The 20,016-nt window shown below is 46.5% G+C and overlaps 1 protein-coding gene across 2 annotated transcripts in view; it reads right to left on the bottom strand.

Annotated features, from left to right (window-relative positions):
- Window positions 1-20,016, bottom strand: part of GLDN (gliomedin) — a 57,114-nt gene that overhangs the window by 20,279 nt on the left and 16,819 nt on the right. For both annotated transcript variants that reach the window (XM_019663843.1, XM_019663848.1), the window contains exons 2-4: window positions 11,421-11,472; window positions 4,098-4,115; window positions 3,629-3,736 (exon numbers count right to left, since the gene is read on the bottom strand). In XM_019663843.1, coding sequence (XP_019519388.1) covers window positions 3,629-3,736; window positions 4,098-4,115; window positions 11,421-11,472 — 178 coding nt within the window. The remainder of the gene's footprint in view (window positions 1-3,628; window positions 3,737-4,097; window positions 4,116-11,420; window positions 11,473-20,016) is intronic.

Genomic DNA, 20,016 nt, shown 5'->3' with positions numbered 1-20,016 from the left:
AAGGCTGTGGAAGGGCCTGGCCCCTGCCTCCAGCCTCACCTCGCTGCGTGCCCTCTTTCCCCTCAGCCGCACTGCCAGGGCCTTGGCAGGTGTCCTGCACTCCACCTGGGCCACTCCCTCCCTCACTTTCATCCTTCAAGTCTGACCTCAGACATGACCTCCTGACCCTCTCTCTCTGTCCTGTATCTCATAGCACTCTGCTCTTTCCTTCAAACATGTATCTCACATTATGATTACAGATGTATTAGATTTTTGACTGTTAATGCCTGCCTTCCTACCAAGGGTGGAAAGTTCCAGAATAGGGGCTGCATCTGTTTTGTTTCCCCACTCGCACTTTGAACCTTCCCAATAAATATTTGCTGATGAACGTTCCCACCCTCTTCCACTCAGTCCCATCTTCAGCCTCCTTTCTGGGCTCCCCCTCTTCTACTTGGTCACTAGATGCTGTTGCTTCTCAGGGCTGGATCCAGGCTCTCCTCGCCTGTTAGCTCCCTCTCTAAGTGCACGCACCCATGCCCACATGCCCATGGCCTTGATACTCCCCGATGTAGACCTCTAGCCCCAGGGTCTCCTCTGACTTCAGACCTGCATCCCAAGGCCCCCTGACATCTCCCCCCTGGACATCTCAATCTCAGCACATCCCATGCTAAGCTCCTGACAGTCTCCCTGAACCTGAGTCAGTACAGGGCTCCCACCTCAGGGAGGAGCAGTCAAGCAGGGCAGAGACATGAGCTAGCCTCAGTGCCTCCCTCCCTCTTCCTCTGTATATCCACCCACCACCAGGGGCTGCTGATTTCACCAAATATCACTCAACTCCATCGGTTGGTCTCTCCACATCCCCACCAGCCTTCGCTTCTGCCTGCACTTTGAGAAGCTTCTGAACTGTCTCCCTGCCTCCTCTCTTGCTCGTCTTGTGTGTTTTTTTCCAATGTGTTCTCATGCAGCACCTGCAGTGGTGCTTCTGGAAGGCAGAGCTGATCATGTCACTCTCTCCTACTTGAAACCCCTCAGCGGCTTATCACTGCTCTCAGATTCCTCTGCAAGAAGGCGAAGTGCTGGGTAGGATGGGCTTCATCCTAGGGCTCAGGGAGGGAGGGAAAGCACAGCGCCTGGGGCCCTTAGCAGGGTGACCGGGGACAGCCCAGCCCTTGCTCTGGAGTCTGAGCAGGCCCACGGATGGTCAAGGCTTTAAAAAATCTTGTTCCACACAGCCAGGCTCTTCAAATAGCCTTTGTCTTTATACATCTATTATAGAAGAGTGGTTAGTCTCCCTTTCCCGGGGCCTAGGACAAGGAAACCGTGCTGGGCCCTTGGTGACTCAGGTTCTAACCTCCACCTTAGTGGGAGTTTCTTGTTCTACATTGCCAACTCCAGGAGGCCTCTCTCCCCAGGAGACTGCTGCAGAAGAGGGTCTGTGCCTTTGCTGCAGTTCCTATGGAATCTCCAGGAAACGAAGGACTTGGTCAACCTCCATGGATGAACAAAGCCGGCACCTTCTCCCCCATCCACTGCTGTCTCCTGCTCCAAGCCTTCCCCCTTCCCTCCTGCAGCCTCCCTCGGCACAGCTGCCAGGGCGACCCCTGTGACATGGCAGTTCTCTGCTCTGCTGCAAACCTTCCCCATCTTGCTCTGAGGACAAACCACAGTTCCTCAAATACCCGGGGCCAACCTGATTTGGCCTTCTTTCCTCCATGGTCTTAACGTGAGCACATTGCCCTCTCAGCCTCTCTGTCCAGCCGCCCTGGCTTCCTCGGGCTCTGCGAGCATGCTGGACCCCCATGCTCTGCTGGACCCCTCTCTTCCAGAACCCCCAGAACCCCCTCTTTCCCCTTCTCCAGGTATTTTGTTCAAAGGTCCTTTCTCAAGGGGACTTCCCTGGCTTCCAACTCTACAGTCACCACCCCCCCTTCAAACACTCTATTTTCTCTCTTTGGAATTTACCACCGTGTAACAGATTATATATTCTACTTATTTATCGTGTTTATTGTCCATGTGCCCAGACTAGAATGTAAGCTTTATGAAGGCAGGGATTTCGTCAGCTTTTTCATTTCTGGATCTCCAGCATCTAGAATAGTACCTGCCACATAAATACGTGTTACCTAAATGAATAAACTTTTCCTTTTCTGCTCTCACTGGGCTATGGGATGCATGCTAAGCACATGTCTGCAAAGCCAGTGATCTGTTTCAACCCCTTTTGAAAACCACCCCTTTCCCACCTACCCCACTTCCTGTGCTAGCATGGTGGCTCCCTTCCCCTCACAGTTGCCCCTCATAATATTCGTAATACCCATGATGAATTCTCAGGACTGGGTCACATTTCTGGGGGCTTCCTGGGATAAACCAAGTGTCTGCACACGGACAAGTCATCATTATTCGATGCTGATATTCATTTATAATTATAATCATTATTGGACATGTAACAATCCATTACTTCTCTGTAATTCTGGCTATAATTGCTGGTCTTCTGAGGACTGAGCTGACTTGGACCATGCTGCCCATTTTCACAGAGGCTGCCCCCTGGGAACATGAGTATGTAGATTTTGCCAAGTGGCAGAGCCCCTGAATAATTCTCTCCCTCTTCCCTGGCTCTCAGTTCAATTGCTTGTGGGAATAAGAGCAGAGATGCTGAAAGGAGTTACTGTGCTGTCTGGAAGAATTTCCTGTACCTCCTAGACCAGAGCCTGCTCAAGTGAGTTGGGGTAGCAGAGCCAAGCGGTTGAAAATAAACAAGAGGGTGTGGTGGAACCTCCATGCTCCACAGTGGCCGAGAGCCAGGCCTTCCTAGAAGCCTCATGAGCAGGCTCTACCCCCTGCACTTGAGCTTCCTCCATGCCATGTGCCAGCTTTTTTCGGCGAGTCTGCTCAGGCCTTCTCCATGACTCAGGATTGGTGCTCAGAGGCCTTCATAACTCGCCCCTGCCTGTCCCTCAGCCTCCTGCCAGACCCTGCTTAAGCCCTGGCTTCTCAGTGCCCCCTGGACACATCTGACACCTTGGTGCTTCTGGGCCTTTGCTAGGGTGGTGGCAGTGCGGCTACTCACAGCAGGGCAGAGGAAGCCCCTTGGAGATGCCAGCCACATCTTTGTAATCATCCTGTGAACCCTGGACAGGAGTCTGTACAGCGGGGACCCTACAACCTGAGTGCCGTTCTTCTCAAATCATTTCAGCTATTCCTCTACTCAGGGAAACCCAGGAGCTGACATAGTCAACTGCTTTTTAATCAAACACAAAGATTTTCCGGGCAGGAGGAGGCAGTGAAAAGGCAAGGCAGGAACTGACCCTCCAAAGAACGTGGGGCATTGCACATGCAGCCGTCACACGGCCCATGGAGTGCCCCTCCCCACGGCTGCCGCTCCTGCCCCTTCTGTCTGCCTGCCTCAGAGCGAGCAAGAGAATGGAAGTCAGTTCCCAGGGACAATGCTTCTTCAGATGGAGATAAACTGTCGTCAGGGTTGGACCAAAAACAATGCCCTTAGTCCCCCAGAACACAGCAGCTTCCAGGCAAGAGCTGAACCAGCCTTGCAGGCAGAAATGCAACCCTTGATCCCCACTGCACACACTGTGGCCCATTCCAAATGCTGTAACAGAGACAAGCAACAAGGAAAGTAATTAAAGAGCTGATAAAATACCCATTTTTCCTCTTTTCCCATTTGCTCCTTTTTCGCCTTTTGGGCCCTGGGGACCAGGCGGTCCATCTGATCCATTGTGTCCTGGTAACCCACCAATTCCTGGAGGTCCTGCATCAAAACACGGGGAACAGGAACATTAAAAAAAGAAAAAAAAATCTCTTCATTGAAGTTAAGGCCATTCCCTCTAGCCAGTGAAACAAGGCAGGCATCGATGCCTTTTCCAGATCCTTTCCTGCTTCTTCCCTTCCTTCTCTACCTTCGCTGCCCCTGCCTGAAGCAGTGACAGGTGGGGAACGGTGATGGCAGGTTCTCACGTGAGCGGGGACAAGAGAGCTCATGCACAGGGTAGAGAAAAGGAGGGAACACAGTCATACTCAGGGTTTCCTCTAATTCTCCCCCCTTCCCCACCTCAGTCCTTCCCATATAATCCCCCCAACCCCATGAAGTAGAAAAATCCATGGGCTCTTACCTGGCAGGCCAGGTGGTCCTACAATAGAAAAAGAAATTTAGATGATAAACCATGGGTGGAAGAAACCAAAGCCAGCTCCACACCCACGAAACAAAGAGCACCTTCCCCCTCTTAAAATGTACTAATCACCCACTGGCACCGAGGAACCACCCTATGGCTTTTACTTAGCACTCAGTATATTTGCCCAAATGTTCTTCAAAGCAATTCAACACAGACCAACTTGCCAGTCAAAACCACTTCTGTTTAAGTTTCAATGGACCAAAAATAATTTCTGAGCTGGCTTCATCATAGATTCAGAAATCAGTCATCTCTCAAGCAATCAACCTAATTAAATGAGGTTGGGTAACAGTGCAAGTGAGCTAGTGCAACCCTGACACAGGTAAATGTCAGCAAATGATAGTGCTGTCATTACAAGGCTGAGGTCTGGCTGTCATGAGAGCCGTCCCAAGTGTTTTCATCCAGCCAGCTTTGTCCTCTAGGAAGCCAAGGGCAGAAGCTGGTTCTCCGGGTCTCTATTGTGTTGCATGAAATAGCCTGAGAAAAACTGAGGACCCAGATCAGGTAATAGATACCTTCCTTAGTGTGTAATCACCCAGAAAATCTAAGGGGTTCAGATGAATCATTTACACATAATCTAACAAAAAGGTTTGCTTCCACAAATAGGAGTCTTATGATCAATTATTCTATCTGAGAACACAAACTAATGAGGTTGTAACATGAGCAGATGAGGACCTTTTGTTTCCCCAGACCACATATGATGATTACCAATATTGCAATGGAAAAGTCTTGCCCTAAGTCCAAGCTTATGGCCTTTCAAAAAAGTATCATTTACTAAGCACTTGCCATGTGCACCAAAATATACCAAGAAGCAGAAATCTTGGTCGCTGTGTCTGTTGTGTTCACAACCTACCTAGGGAAGGCAGACACTTTGAAATCACAATGAAATGTGAGGGAGCTACGGAGAAGCACCGCACCCCCCAAAGGGGTACTGAGGCAGTTTGAGGGGGCCTCCAGATTTAAGCTGGGGCACTAAGGAAGCAATGGGCCTGAGATGGCTGCAGGGGTGAGGGAGAGCTGGACATCCATGCAGGCGACCAGCAGGAGGTGGGAACTTGCACGATTCAGGGCAAGAAAGGAAGAAGACCCTCCAAGCTGGCACGTGCAAGGATGAAGCTGAGAAAGTCCATGGTGGGGCGGATGTGGGCGGCTGCACTTGAATACCAAGCAGAGAGGTATGGACGGTATTTGTGAGGCAATAGGGAGCTACAGTAGATATTTAAGCAAGGGGCTGACACCGTGAGATTAGTGTGCATTCGAGATCTCTGTAGATAGACGTTGAAGAGAACTAGGGAATTAGGTGTGAGAAAGAGAGAGATGAAAATGAGGGGGTGGGGAGAAGATACCCAGAGGGTCTTTGCAGTTAAAATTAGTGAGAAGATTATGGCTAAATATGGTTGGTCACTGTAGGGTTGTAGAGAAAACTAGAAATTCAAGAGGTATTTCAGCACAAGAATGAACAGGGCAACATGTCTGACTGGTTAAGAGACAAAGAAGTCCTCTCAGATGGCTGGGAACCTAGGGTATTTATGGAGAGAGGCTATTTTACAGACATGAGGACTCTTGGAAGAATACGTGTATTTGAAGGTATGCTTTCGATACTTATAGCTCTACTTGGAGCAAAAATGATTTGCTGAAAATGGCATATTTTCTAGGGTCCGTGTAGCCTGTGGCCATATGACTTGACCACCAGATGGCACACACATACACACTGGTAAGGGAGTGATGTGGATAGTTGACAGAGGTCCAAAGGAATCAATCATCATCCCTGACTCCAGATGGAGCCAAATTCAGAAGTGCAGATTGGTAGGAAAAAAGATGAACAAGCAAGAATCAACTGTATATAATAGGTTTCAAAAGTTCCCAGAACAGTTCAATAACCATTTCCATGTAGTGGGACAATTGGAGAGAGGTCCTGGATGGAGCTATCTATTTAGGACCCACTAGCCATGGCCAACGGTGTCACTATGGTGAAGTGCTTAAATTAGGGTTTCCTGACAAAGAGCCACTAACACTATGGCTACAGCTGTTAGTTATTTGAGTCCATAGAATCACCCAGAATGCTTTTTATCAACACACTTTTTTTTTTTTTTTTAAGCTGAGCCATCCTGCTACCTGTTGGCAGCTCAGCGGCTGCTCAGCTCGGGCTGGGAATTGAACCACTGTTGCACAGAGCTCACACTCTTGAGTGAGTTCTTAACCAACTGAGTCACTCAGCCGGCCCTGGAATGCTTTTTAAAATGCAGCTACCTGGGCCCCATTTGGAGAGTCTAGTTAAGTTTGGATTTAGAGGCCCAGGAGCCTGCATTTTTACCAAGCATGACAGGTGATTGGGATGTAGATGGTCCTGGGTCCCCCTCCCCCGTCACATCTGATGTGAAAATTTTCTGGGAAAAGTATCAATCACTATTAGCAAATCCTTAAAGGGGTCTCTGATCCTAGAAAGGTTGAGAGCTATTAGTTTTGAGGCAAAAGTAAAATGTCTGGACCAGACAAATTTTGGGACAGAGAGAGAAGGGGACACACCCCATCTGGGGAGAGGCAGGTGATAGAAGAGGCACCAGGAAAGAGAGAGAGAGTGATCCAAAGACACACGAGGGAATCCAGTAGGTCCCCTGCCCTGAAGCTAATGGAGAAGAGAAGTTCAAAAGAGAAATGATGACAGACAGTTCCAAAGAGCTCAGAAGCAGAGTGCTACAGCAATGACAAGCCTGTCCCACTGTCCTCTCAGGATTCCAACTGAGCTGCCCAAAGGCTCCTTATACCTGGAAGAAGCTCAGATATACAGTATTATCATAATGTTAAACGTCACATTATTTATATGTGCCAACTGGGCGTTTAGAAAACTCCTGACCCTTCCCCGCTTCTGCCTCACAGGCCCTCTGGGAATACCTGTAGACAGCAACATTCCTGTCAATGCTGCACGAAAGGCTGATTTCCTGAGCCTGCCTCCAGCTCCCCACATGCAGAAGGGGACCCTCTGCTTAGGTTTAATGCTCTGTGGTTGCCGGCTAGAAACGCTTCATAATTTTATCTTTGACTTTGTGTTTTGTAAAGGAAGTCCGATGGGATGACGAGACATGTTCCAGGGACGTGGAGCCTTGGTCCGTATGTGCTGCTGCTTTCCCCTGCCTCCCCTGGACAGGTTTTCTGGGTGCTCCCCTGCCCCCCGATAGGGAGTGTTCTCCAGACTCCCCGCCCCATTCGACGGCTGCCACCCTTCCACTCTGGTGGGGGCCTGAGCATGAGTGCAGGGAACGCCAGGGTTGGGTGTGTGCCCAGCATGCCTGAGTCACAGGGTGGGGCCCCCTGTACCTGTGAGGGTCTGTACTCACTCGGTGCGTATCCCATGCCTCAGGGAGTCTGGCATTAAATAGCAAACAAAAAGTGCCTCCATAACAGGTTGAGAGTGAGACCATGAAAGAAAGGAGGAAAGAAGGAAAACCCTGCTTTTTAAGGGCCCCTGCCTTTCATTTTGCACTGGGCCCTGCAAATGATGTAGCCGGCTCTGACTGTCCCTATCCCACACTCCGAGCCAGAGTCGATTAGAATTGGCTAGATGCTTGATAATCATTGAGCCACTTAGGTTCTTCTTCTCCTTGAGATCCAAAATTGATCCACAATGCTCCTAGTCATGTAAACGAGAGGCTTTGGATGGCCATGCACAGTAAAAAAAAAAAAAAAAGTCAGTCTGCAGAGAGAAGAGAATGAAGTAGAGAGAAGCAGAGACGAGAGTCTGGGTATCGCGAGAAAGCCAGATAGACTGAGAGAGTGAGCGAGGAGCTGGGTGGGTTCTCGGTGGCTTTCCAGTTCCTGGTTCCGCCCCACTGGGGCCTGAATGCTATCCTGCTGTCCCTGGAACAGTGTCAAAACAAGTGTTACATGACCCAAGGCACCTGCTTCACATAGCAATGACCACAGAGGAAGTGGTTACACATTTCCCAAAGTCTTGCTGATGGAGGAAAAAAAAGCCAAAAACCCTCAAATAGAAACATTTCAGAAAGCGAAGTCTGGTTCTACTGCTTTAGGAAGAGCTAGTGAAAGGCCCAAATTCATAAACCTGATACACTCACGCCTGAAGCACTCCTGAGGTCTGAGGTCTGGAGTCCTGAGTCTCTCCCGCTCTCGCCCCAGCGAGGACTTCCTGGGACTCAGGCTCATGCCGCCGCAGCTTCAGGGCCAGACAGGAGCCCCGGCCAGAGGGGTGGTGGCCTCCCCTTCACCCTGGGAGTCAGCCATGTGTGGCTCTCCTTAAGGGATGGCCCGAGAGGGCCCAAGCTCTCACACTTAGAGTTGGAATCTACCAACACTAAGACCACCAGCTAGTTTGCTTGGGGAGGCTAGTTGAGTGAACACGATCAGATGCATTAGCTGAGAAGGGCCTGTCCATTTGTTTACCAAAGGTTGCACTGGCTACAGCTCTGAGGCCTCAGTTCCCATCCTATGATTGCTGGTACACCCACTGCAGCTATCCAGGATACCTGACTTGAAAAGGCATCTTTCCTCATACGCCCCCATTAAACTGCAGCTTTGGTCCAATTCCATTTATGTGGTGCATTTCAACTTTGAATTATGGCCCATGGTAACCTTAAAAAATTAGAGTAGGGATGACAAATAGGTTTTATTTCAAGTGCTAATTCTAATCAATTAATACAGCTTTATGGAGCAACAGAAAAGAATGACATGAGGTCACGCTCAGCAGCAATTGTGATGCATTATTGATGTCTGCCTGGGTAAAGGATAAGGAGTAGTGATATGTGCCATCACCAGGTTGGAGTCACTTGGCTGCAAGGAGAATGGGCACTGTCTATTTAAAGCACCTCGGTCCCGACAATCAGTTCAGCAATGTTACGGTTTAGAGATTTTCCAACAAGTCCAGATGTGGAAGCCACTAGAAGTGAAGGATAATTCAATAACCTGCCTTCTTCAAGATACCTGCTCGCCCAGAAGATGTCCTGGGGTTTCTAAGGCAATGTGGGCTCAGAGGTAAGATGCCTACACAAAAGCCTATGCTGTTTGATAAACCCTGCACCAGCAAAAGCCCCTAACTACTCTAGCTGGTGAATTGCTCTCATCTTCATTTGAGATGTCACAGGCTATACAGAACTACACAGCATCTATCCTTGTCTCCATAGCAACCACAGCTAGGTCCAGGAAAAGGAACAGGAATGGGGTCTTATGGCCACAGCTGGACTAGCCTCGAGTCACAAGCGCCTGCTTTTTCAAAGATGAATCTAATGTAAAAAGCTAGACCTTGTTCTCAGGCCCCATGCCCAGGGTCTGCCCTGGCAACCTTTCCTGCGGGCGTCTTCATGGGGCTCTGGACCAAGGCTCTCTCCCCTCCTCCTGACGTTGCCGATTCAGTCCTGGGTGCTGTCACCTCCTCACCCCCAATCCGCACAGCTTGGCCTATCCCAAGGTACCACCTCACTTTGTAATTTGTCCTTTTCACACCAAAGTTTTAATGGAAGAACTTTCTGTGTGAAAGGAGGCCCGATTTCAAGCTGGCATGACAGGAGAAGGTACTGGCTTTTGAAAACCATTTTCAGGTGTCAAAGAATACCCTCCTCAACCCGTTTCCAGTGTGGATTCGATCCCCTAGCCCCTGTCAATCTCCCCTAAGTGGTCTCAATAGCTCCATCCTCCATTCACTGAGCAGTCTGGCTCTCCTTCTATCACTATAAACATCAAAAAGGAAGAGGCTTTTCCTGGGCCTCTCAACGGGGCTTTTGTGCCTGTAATTCTATCCACCTGAGCATTTCTCTAGCACTTATTATTGTTACATGCAAGAACTCTGAAAAGGGGCTTCCCGAGATGGAAGAAAGGTGCTTAAGCTACAAGAGTTTCAGAATAAAGGACCAAGCTGTTCTAAAGATATTTAATTTTCTGTAAGGACTGAAATGTGACTTAAGTAATTCAATTAGTATTTACCCAGAAGCCACAGGATTACAGCTTTTCTCTCTGAGGCCAAACTAAGTGAAGGAGAGGCAGACTTGGACTTGGGGAAGTTTCTTTCTTACCAGCCCACCCCCACTCCCCATTTAATCACTTATTCAAACCCCAGGTTTAGTCATTCGACACACTCCCATTAAGCACCCACTGCAGGCAGTACTGTGAGGTACTGGGGAGAATACTGCAGAAAAGGGTGAGGCTTCTTACTAATTGATACACCCCACGCAGGGGTTCTCAGCCTACACCAGTGTAGCCCTGGGTGCAGGTGGGATGTGAACAGGACCTTCCTGGAGCCTGGGGCCACAGACTGAGGTGGCCCAACAATGCTGCAGATGGCTACGTCTTTGCATATCTTTTAAAGTCCACGAGAGCTGTGCATTTACCCCATACTAGACGTTTAAAGCAAAAAGAATTTCTCCCTGTTTCCTCGGAATGCTATACCCCCTTCAGAGGCAGAAAGTGCAGCATCTGAAATCAGGCTCTGTAGGTCCATCCTGGGGGAGAAGGGCACACACACACGAACAGGGCTCCAAGGTCTATACTTTTCCTTGTCCCCAGCTTCTGGAGGCAGGAGGCAGGCGCCCTTCCCCTCAGGCGAGATGAAGGACTGTCAGACTCAGGGGCAGACAATCACTTTGAAACCACTCCTCTCCTCCCCTGCCCTATATACTAGCCATTCCTTGTCCCAAGGCTGATGTGCCTTGAACTGGATTCCCTCCCTCTTGTATTTGTTCTTGATTCATTGAGTACAGGGGGCAGCATGGGACCAACAGCCAGTCCCACTTCGCACGTAGTAGGCACCACACAGAGCGCTCCTAATGAAACAGTGTCTTCTTGGACAACTCAGCGGTTTGCTTCTAGGGCTTCCCATTCATGCTATATATATATATATATATATATATATATATATATATATATATGATATAGGCAAACAATTACTTCTGGTAAAAAAAACACTATTCTCTGGTAAAAAGAACTCTGTCACTTAGCAAGGTCTTTCCCTTTTAAAAACTAATGGGAATAGGGAAAACATCTATGGCAGCAGTTCAAGGTACTACACGTTTCCCATTACCCAACACCTATTTATTTTCCATGCTATATTTCTATGGCAATACCAAAAATAATATTATTATTAGCATTTTTATATTTATATGACAATTGATTTTCAACCCATTAAAAACATCTGGTAAAAGTAAACCAACATGTATTTTTATAACCTGAAGTGTTGCTGGGTGTTCCTTCTGCCCCGGCCCTTGGCCTAGCACACATGTTCTCCTTGTGAGCAGCTCTTGGCCAGCTGCACGGCCAGCCTACCTGTCAGGCAAATCCCCTTGGTGCTGTTGCACAGGTCCAGCATCACTCGGATCTGCAGGGAGAGAGGGTGGTTAATAGTAGCACGGCCGGCAGTGGGCCCTGAACTTGCCCTTTATTCAGACAAGAAGATAGCAATTCTGAAAATTCATGAAGTAACTTCAGAAGAATATGCAGAAGTCCAAGGAAAAGTTCACCAAAAACAGAAGGGAAACCCTTAAAAGATCGAAAGATATTTAATATCAGAAGCTCATCTATCAACATTATCAATAGAATCTCCTTGATTTCTATCAAATTGGGAAAAGACAGAGGATGGTGAGGGAATTGCCAAATTCAACTTTCAAGTCTGTAATGAGGCCCCCGCTCCACTCCCCCACCCCAGTATCTGGCGGGTTCAATCTGTGAGCCTGAGTGAAGAGGGTCGGTAGGAGCGGTGGGAATTAGCACTCATTGGCTGGGCGAGCAGGGGTGCGGTGACCTCTTGACACTGGTTTTCTCTGAAAATGTAAATAACATAAACACCCGTGTTGGGCTCTGTCCCTGGCCCCCGAGGGTAGTAATCCTCATGCCATGTGGACACTGTCATGTGGTGGGGGCCACTGCAACGTGGTCTTAGTCTGATATCTGGTTCCCCCACACCCACTGCGCAGCCCTTTCCCCCTTCCATTCTCCATGCTGCTCCTAACGAGCTTCACAAAAACCAAATCTGATCGGGTCATCCCCGATTCAAACACTTTTGTGATTCCTTGCTGCTCTAAAGATAAAGCAAAAGTCCTCCTCCTCTGGACTCATCTCACACCACCCCTCCCCCCCTTTCTGTCCTCCAGTTTTACTCTGCTTCTGTCTGCTCGTCCATAAAATGGAGACAGTAGTAGTGCTTACTTCTTAGGATTGTTGTGAAGACTGAGTGAAATTATTCTATGTGAAGTTCCTAGAACAGTGCCTAGCATGTAGGAAGCACACACAAACATGTTTTCTATTTTATGGAGGCAGCAGAGTGTTGGATAGAAGCATGGATTCTAAAGTCAAACTATCTGTGTTCAAATCATGACTTTGCCATTCACAGGCAGTGTGACCTTGGGCAAGTTACTTAACTTCTCTGTGCTTTAGTGTCCTTGTCTGTAAGTAAAGCTCATATAGCATCTACCTTATAGAATGGCCATATGGATTAAATGAGCAGATACGAGCAACACACTTAGAATAGGAACCAACACATGATAAGCACACTATTTATTCTATTGTTTTGATGGTCCCATGAATTTGCCAGGAAGGACTTAGTTAATTTATCAATTTACCATCCAAGAATTTTTAATTTCTAGATACAGCAATTTTTAGACCCAAATAATGTGGCATTTCAAAACTGTGGGGAGAAAACAAATTAGTTAAAAAATAGAGTTGACACAACTGGATAGACATCTGGGGTGAAAACAAAATGTTGAACCCTTATTTCACTCCTTACACTAAATAAGTTAATTAAACGATATTGATCAAAATTGAAAAGTGAAAAACAAACTAGTAAAAGTACTGGAGGACAAGGGTGACTGGTTTGCTCAGTTGGTTAGAGTGTGGTGCTGATAACACCAAGGTTGCCAGTTTGATCCCTGCATGGGCCACTGTGAGCTGCGCCCTCCCTAAAAGACTCAACTATGCCATTGTAGCATGAAAGCAAAGTGTAACCAGTGACCATGGCTCCCCAATAAAATTAAAAAAAAAATACTGGAGGAAAATATTTATAATGGTATCAGAGTAAGAAAGACTTTCTAAGGAAACAACCCTCATACTATACAGAAGGTGCCAAAAATAATGTATACACCATTTAAGAAAGGAAAACTGTATTAAAATTGTAATACTCAATATATACTGATAACAAAAGATGAATACAAGTCATGTTTGACATCTGCACTTACAAGAGGTGCTCAAAGTGGTTACCATCAGCGTCCAGACACTTCTGATTACAGCAAACTATTGCTTGAGTGACCAAAGTTGACCAAAGTGTCCACGTGTATACATTTTTTGGCACTCCTGATATATATGTAGGTAGAATGTGATACATTTGACTATGCAATAATTAAAGATTTCTGCAAGAGGTAAAATTCAAGCAATAACAAAGAAGAAACACAAACCTAGAGAATAATTGCAAAGGGCTTGTATATAAAGAGCTGTTACGAAGCCATAAATAAAGGAACAAAAAAACCAAAAGAAAAATGGTCAATGGACCCAAACAGGAAATTCAGAGAAAGAAAAGAGTGCCTCAACTTCACTTTGAGTTAAAGAAATAAGTCCAAATGATAAAATACTCGTTTTACCTTTAGGTTTGATAAATAGGTAAATAAAAAGACTAACAGCATATATCACTAGGATGTCATGTTTAAAGCGGCACTCTTGCATTCTGTTGATGGAAGTATACTGTCTCTTTGGAGGGCATTTTGGCAATCTCTACTAAAATTTAAATGGATCTACCTTTTGATTCATCAATTACATTTTGGGTTTTGTTCTACAGATGCACTCATATATGTGTGAGGTATATATATATATATATATATAAGCATAAAGATGGTTGTTGCAGAAATGTGGGCAAGAGCAGAAACTGGAAACAACCTAAATATTTATCAGTGAGGTCTGCTTAAATAAAGTGTAGCATAGCCATATGAGGAAATACTGTGAAAAAAATTTTTTTTAACCATAAGGCTGATATTGAAAGATCTCCAAGATAAATGAAAAAATGCAAAGTACAGAGCAGCATGTATAACATACTTCCATTTATGTAAAGAAGTGGTGAACACACAAATACTTCTATATGCGTCTCTCTTGCCACTTTCAAGATTCTTTCTTTGCCTTTAGTTTTCTAGACTATTTCTGGAGAGAAATCTAAGAAAACTTCAAGTGAGGAGGAGCGGAGGGCCAGGTGGGATGGATTAGCACTGAGCATGATATGCCCTTTTGTTTTATTTGTTTCACTGATTACTCTTTCAATTAAACTCTTTTTAAAAAGAGCATGTTTTGATTTGAGGGGAATACTTGTTTTGTCTTCTATCTAGGTTTATTCTGTTTGCTAGGAGGTCCAGAGGAAAACTAATACGATATTTACTTTTTGTTAAGTCTGTCAACAAGTATTGACTGACTGCTTCAGAAATTTATTGTGAAATATATCGTATATCTCCCAAATATATAAAATGTATATGAACAATTTAAAGATGAATATTAAAACAAACATGTATATACCACCCCCACCTTAAAAACTGGAAACTTACAATGCCTGAGAACGTCCCAGGTGCTCTTTCCCATAACACACCCTTCCGTCCCTGCTCCAACAGCTCTCTGGGCTGAAGTATATTGGGAAATATTATTATATTCTCCCGTTTACATAGGTAAGAACATAGGGGCTTAGAGAGGTGGCATCATTTCCTCAAGGTCACATTGCCGGCTCATAGATGAGCTGGGCTCAACTCCAGGTTTTCTGATTCCAGGCCTACTACACTTTTTATTATGTCTCTGATGATTACCTTAACAACCAGACAGAAAAAATTTTCGATTCACTGTTTTTAGTCATTTTCATAAATGAATGCAATCAGCTGCATTACTGACAAATTTATTGTGTAAAAAATGTATAATTGCCCATTGAGAGAACCATTAAGGACTTTACAATGCTTCATTTGTTGCCTGGGGCATCACAGCAGGAGTACTTTGAAACAACAATAGGGAAAATTAGCCTTTCTCTTTTATACTCATCACTGGTCTGGGGTAAGCCCAGATTCTGTTAGAAAAAAAAAGAAGATGAAGGAGAAGTTTCATTTATATGCTAAATGTGAACGTAGATATTTACCAGTAAATTGTGTTACTCTTCACACAGGAATATTCTTTTAACAAACTTGGGCTGTGTAAGATTGCATCAAGGTGAAACATAAGGTATGAAAAGGTATGGCCACAAGGAAGTCAGAAACATTTTTTTTTTCCTGGTAATATTAAGAATTTGGATGAAAAGGGCCGGCCGAGTGGCGCATTGGTTAAGAGCTGGCTTGGGACACCAGAGGGCCCCGGTTCGGAGCCCACATATGAGGGCCAGTGACACTGCCCTCTACAGCTAAGATGCTGAACAACAGCTCAACCTGGAGCTGGGCTGCCATGAGTCACCGGCGACGGCGTAGGCGGCAGCCCCTGTGGCAGTGGGTTGCCGTGGGCTACCGTGTGTAGCCAGCAGCCAGCGTGAGCAGCCAGCAGCCAGCGTGAGCGGCCGTCCAAAAGCCGGTGACTGATCTGCCTCACCCGGGAAGAGCATAATGATGGTGCCAACTTGGGCCAGTGAAGCAACTTCCTCCACAACTAGACGGAAGAACAAAAGGACAGCAACTTGTCTGTTCCCCTTCCCCCAATTCCCCAATAAAAAAATCTTAAAAAAAAAAAAAAGAATTTGGATGAAAATAAGAAAATCCAAAACTGAAAGTCACAAAATCTAGACCATCAAATTAAGGGGTCACATTTGGCATAGAGGGCTTCCTAAATCTTGATTTAAGATTTGCAATGGTGAAGCTGAAAGAAGCCTGAGATCCCATTGTCCTGGGACTGTCTGGCAGTGCATTCAGGAGGTGTCCCTGCCTCGAGGCCATCTCTCCCCTGTCCTCTGCTCCAGTCACAATGGCCATCATCATAGAAGGGTCTTTACCGGGCCTCGTATGTTGTGCCTACATCTTCATTGAGGTTGTCACCTTGTGAGGAAGGCTTTCCCTGACTCCCCAACTAAAAGGAACCCCATCACCTCACCTGGCTTTTTGTCTCTGTGACACTTATCATTATCCAATATTGTCATGCCTGTATACACATTTATTACCTGTCTCCACTCCCCAAAGAATGAAGCATTTTGTGAGCAGGAAAACTTGCTCTCTCTCTCTCTCTTTTTTTTTTTTGTATCACTGAAGAGAAATGCACCTGGTTCTGTTGCAGGAGAAACTGGGAGTTCTTGGTAAACATCATGAGGAGGAATTCCAGGATGTACCAAAATATTAATCCAGGCAAACAAAGCCTGGATTAGCCAAACAAGCAGAGGATTTATTTATAAAAAGAAAGAATACACTCCCAAAATGCGGAAGTGGACAGGCCCAGGAAAAAGGGCAACTGCTCCAAAAAACAAAGAAATTTAGGATTATATTTCAATGAGGGTGTGAAATATTCAGGGATGGCTTTACGGGCGTTCCCAGGTCGGGTCTCCACTGACCACTCCTTCCCATGGAGAGGTGAGATTCCCTTGTAGGAACTGTCATGGTGACACGGGAGGGGATAGAGATTTTTCCCTGCCCACAGTGCTAATAATGTTATAATCCATTAAAATTAGCTGTAGCTGCACCTTTTCTTAAGAATGATCTCATCTCCTCTTTTCTTTGTGTCCCTCACTTCCCCTAGCCCCAACCCTCCTCCCCGTGGCCCTGTTCTTTCTGCCTACAGTGACAATTTCAGGTCTAGAACTTTTCCACTGGGGAGATAGGGTTCGAGTCAGAAAGCACATCAATGGGTTCCCAGGGAGCTCTTGCCTTGAGAGAAGGTGACAATGAATTGCTAACCTGGGCTTATGATGTGAAAATCTGATAGTGTTGGGAAGGGGGTGGGTGCCGCATCGGAAGGTCCACAGCACTGGTGGGAAATCTCCCAACCGAGCCACACTGGCTTGGAGGACACATTTTATGGGAACAACAGCTGTCACGCTGAGTGGCCCTAGTTACTTATTTGTAAAATGTAGACAGATAATTTTAAACTCTGTTCCTACCAGGGGGTGGCGGGGAAGGAGGTGGGGAGGAACACCTAGAAACCTGGAGTCAGGGGAAGGGGGATGAGACGGCTGAGGTCCAGAGAAAGCACGAGAAGTAGCTGGCCCAGGCTCACCCCCAGCTTCTAGGGCCGAGTCTTTCTTCCACATATATTTTTCCATACTGCCCAGCCTTTGCAAAAGGAATTTTCTGAATTCAGCTTGAAATGCAAATTTTTGCTTTAGTGTACTTTGAATATGAACAGGATATTAGGTTTTTACTAGTTGAAAATGCATCCGTTTCAAGAAATCTTATTTTTGCAGACATGAAAGGTGTTCTGTGCAAAAGTGTTTTTTTCTCATCAGAATGAATAGCACCGAATGTGGTGAGCTGCCACTGCTCTTCTGAACACAAAACCTAACGGTGGTGGTGGGCTGGCTGCCCTCCTGAACTCCCTTCCTCTCACCTTTTTCTCTCAAGACTGATTCACAAAAACAAAACAGAGCAAACCTGCCCGATGTCACCAGCTTACTCTGGTTTGCACATTGCTAAAACAATGTGTCCTGCCATGGTTACTCTGAAGTCCCCAAGTGCAGGCTCCCGTCTGCTAGCTGGAACACTTTAAATTCTAGGTCACCTTTCAAACCTATTTTGCACTTTGAGGGGTAAAAAGTATAACTAGTGCACTGTGTTGTACAGCTGAAACTAATTTAAAAAAATGTTTATTTCACAATAAAAATAAATAAAGAGAAAAAACCCTATTTTGTAACTGAAATTCCATTTTTCTTAGACAATTGAATACTCTTTATGACTCTCCTTCATTACGAAAATTGCTATTATGTGCATGCAAATGATGCTTTAGAAACCGTTTCAGGGAGCCTGCCGTTGGCTGAGATTCCCTGGACTGCAGCGATGGGGCTATGAATGTGGTGGCCCAGCTGTTTGTACTTGAGGGTTACACTACAGGTGTTAGAGGAGTCCCTCATGAGGGTTTGGAGCTGGGGTCAGCTCATCTCTGGGAAAGTCAGGAATTCACACTGGGAGACCAAGACATGGTGACAACAATCTGCACACCTCAACAGGAAGGTGGGGTTTGCCTTGTATGGGGGTGAAATTCTGGGGCTTGACCTCATTCTTGCAGCCCCATAGGAAGATCACCCAAAGGTCCAGGCGTTTCTGAGCTCAAGTGAGCAAGCCCTGGCCATCCCACATCGATGGCCTGGGGGCCTTATGCAGGTGTCGGCCATCCTGCTTGGGGTCCTCAGGGCCCAGTTGAGTCCTGCCCAGCCTTCCCCAAAGACCCTCATTCCCACTGACTGCCCCCACCTGAGCCCAGCAGTGTCACTGTGTGGCTGATGGTTGGCATACTTTTGTGTGTGTGTTATTCTGGCTTCTAACCAGATAGCCTCTTATTGGTAGGGACAGTTTCATCCTTTTTCTGTTTGCCCCATTCACTCATCCATTCCCTTTCCCACCATTGGGATGATATCAAGTACATAGTAGCTACTCAATAAATACTTCATGATCGATTACTAGCTCAACTGGGTGGGAAATGTGCCCCTCAATCAATGATATTCCTTTCTGACTGGCAGTAACATTGTTTATGGAAACTGACTATCTAGCATGTGGTTACCTGTTTCTCTTTGTGCCCGTTTGCTTAGGATAACTTTACTTGGACAGACACTCCACTAATCCCTAGGAAACAGGAGCTTGCAGAGGCTAGGGTTCTCCAATTATGGTCCCTGAGACATGGCTGTCCTTCTCCTGTGCCATATCAACATCACTACAAAACCAGAAATCACGGATGTGCCCCTGGCCTGTAGGGTAATAACACAAACCTTTCATGCCTGCATGAGCTGTGCACCCAAGGCTGGTTAGGGCTGGGTCTGCTGGGCAGAGGCTGGGGTGCTGACATGTAAAGGAGGCTCAAACATCACTGAAAATGCAATGCCACGGCGAAAACATGGTATTCACCAACTCCTCCTTTGCTAAGTGCATTAGAGTGGGGGTGGAGGCCAGCCTACCCTAGAAAGAGTGTGTGTGTGTGTGTGTGGGGTAAGGGGGGGCTGGAAGGGTTTCTATTTATCGCTAAGGTATCTACTTTGCTGAGTCGTTTCTGTGGAGCTGAACTGTATTGTTAGCGCTGAAGCCTGCGTGCAGCCTCCCATGGCTCTCCTTCTCACCCTGCCTCAGCCATTGCCTGGATTCTCTAACAAAAGGCTTGATGAGTGTTAATAATTAATGAAAAAATAATTAATGGGTGTTGGTTTGGAGTCCACCCACAAGCCCTGGCCAGCCCACTTGCACGCAAAGGCTGGGAAGTCACAGAAGCTGAGGCGGCTGGCCTGGGCTCAAGGCTCCTCAACAATCCCAGGTGCAAGGGGTGGTGCCCGCAAACGCCCTCATCCAATGTCGCCAGGAAAATTACTTACAGCTGGGACCAGGGCTTTGGGGAACAGCCCAGTGTGACATTTATTAACACTGGGTACGTCTGAAAATGCATGACCGAAGTCCCCGAAGGAGCACGTCCTCCCCCAGGTGTGCCTCAGGCCTTCTTCAGGCTCTGACCCTGGGTCACACAGGGGGTGGCCGATGACTGTTGTTTCTAGTCGACTGCACAGGGCCCTGCACAAGCTCCACAGCCCCTTACGAAGTAGGACCCATGGCAACACTTACCCCAGGGAGCGGCTGTGAAGAGTCAATGATGGAGTTCTTATAAAGACAACTTTGGTGTTATAACAGCATATTGTCTCATGATCAGCTGATTCTGCTTTTTGAAAAATCAACTCATACTATTTTAATAAAAGTATTTAACTGAAGTCTACTCACTAGCTCAATTTAGCAACTAAATTCAAAATGTAATG

The sequence above is a fragment of the Hipposideros armiger genome, unplaced genomic scaffold (genome assembly GCF_001890085.2).
Source record: "Hipposideros armiger isolate ML-2016 unplaced genomic scaffold, ASM189008v1 scaffold_12, whole genome shotgun sequence".
Taxonomy (NCBI): domain Eukaryota; kingdom Metazoa; phylum Chordata; class Mammalia; order Chiroptera; family Hipposideridae; genus Hipposideros; species Hipposideros armiger.
Note: the sequence above shows the minus strand (reverse complement) of the source record. Positions and strands in the feature narration are given on the sequence as shown.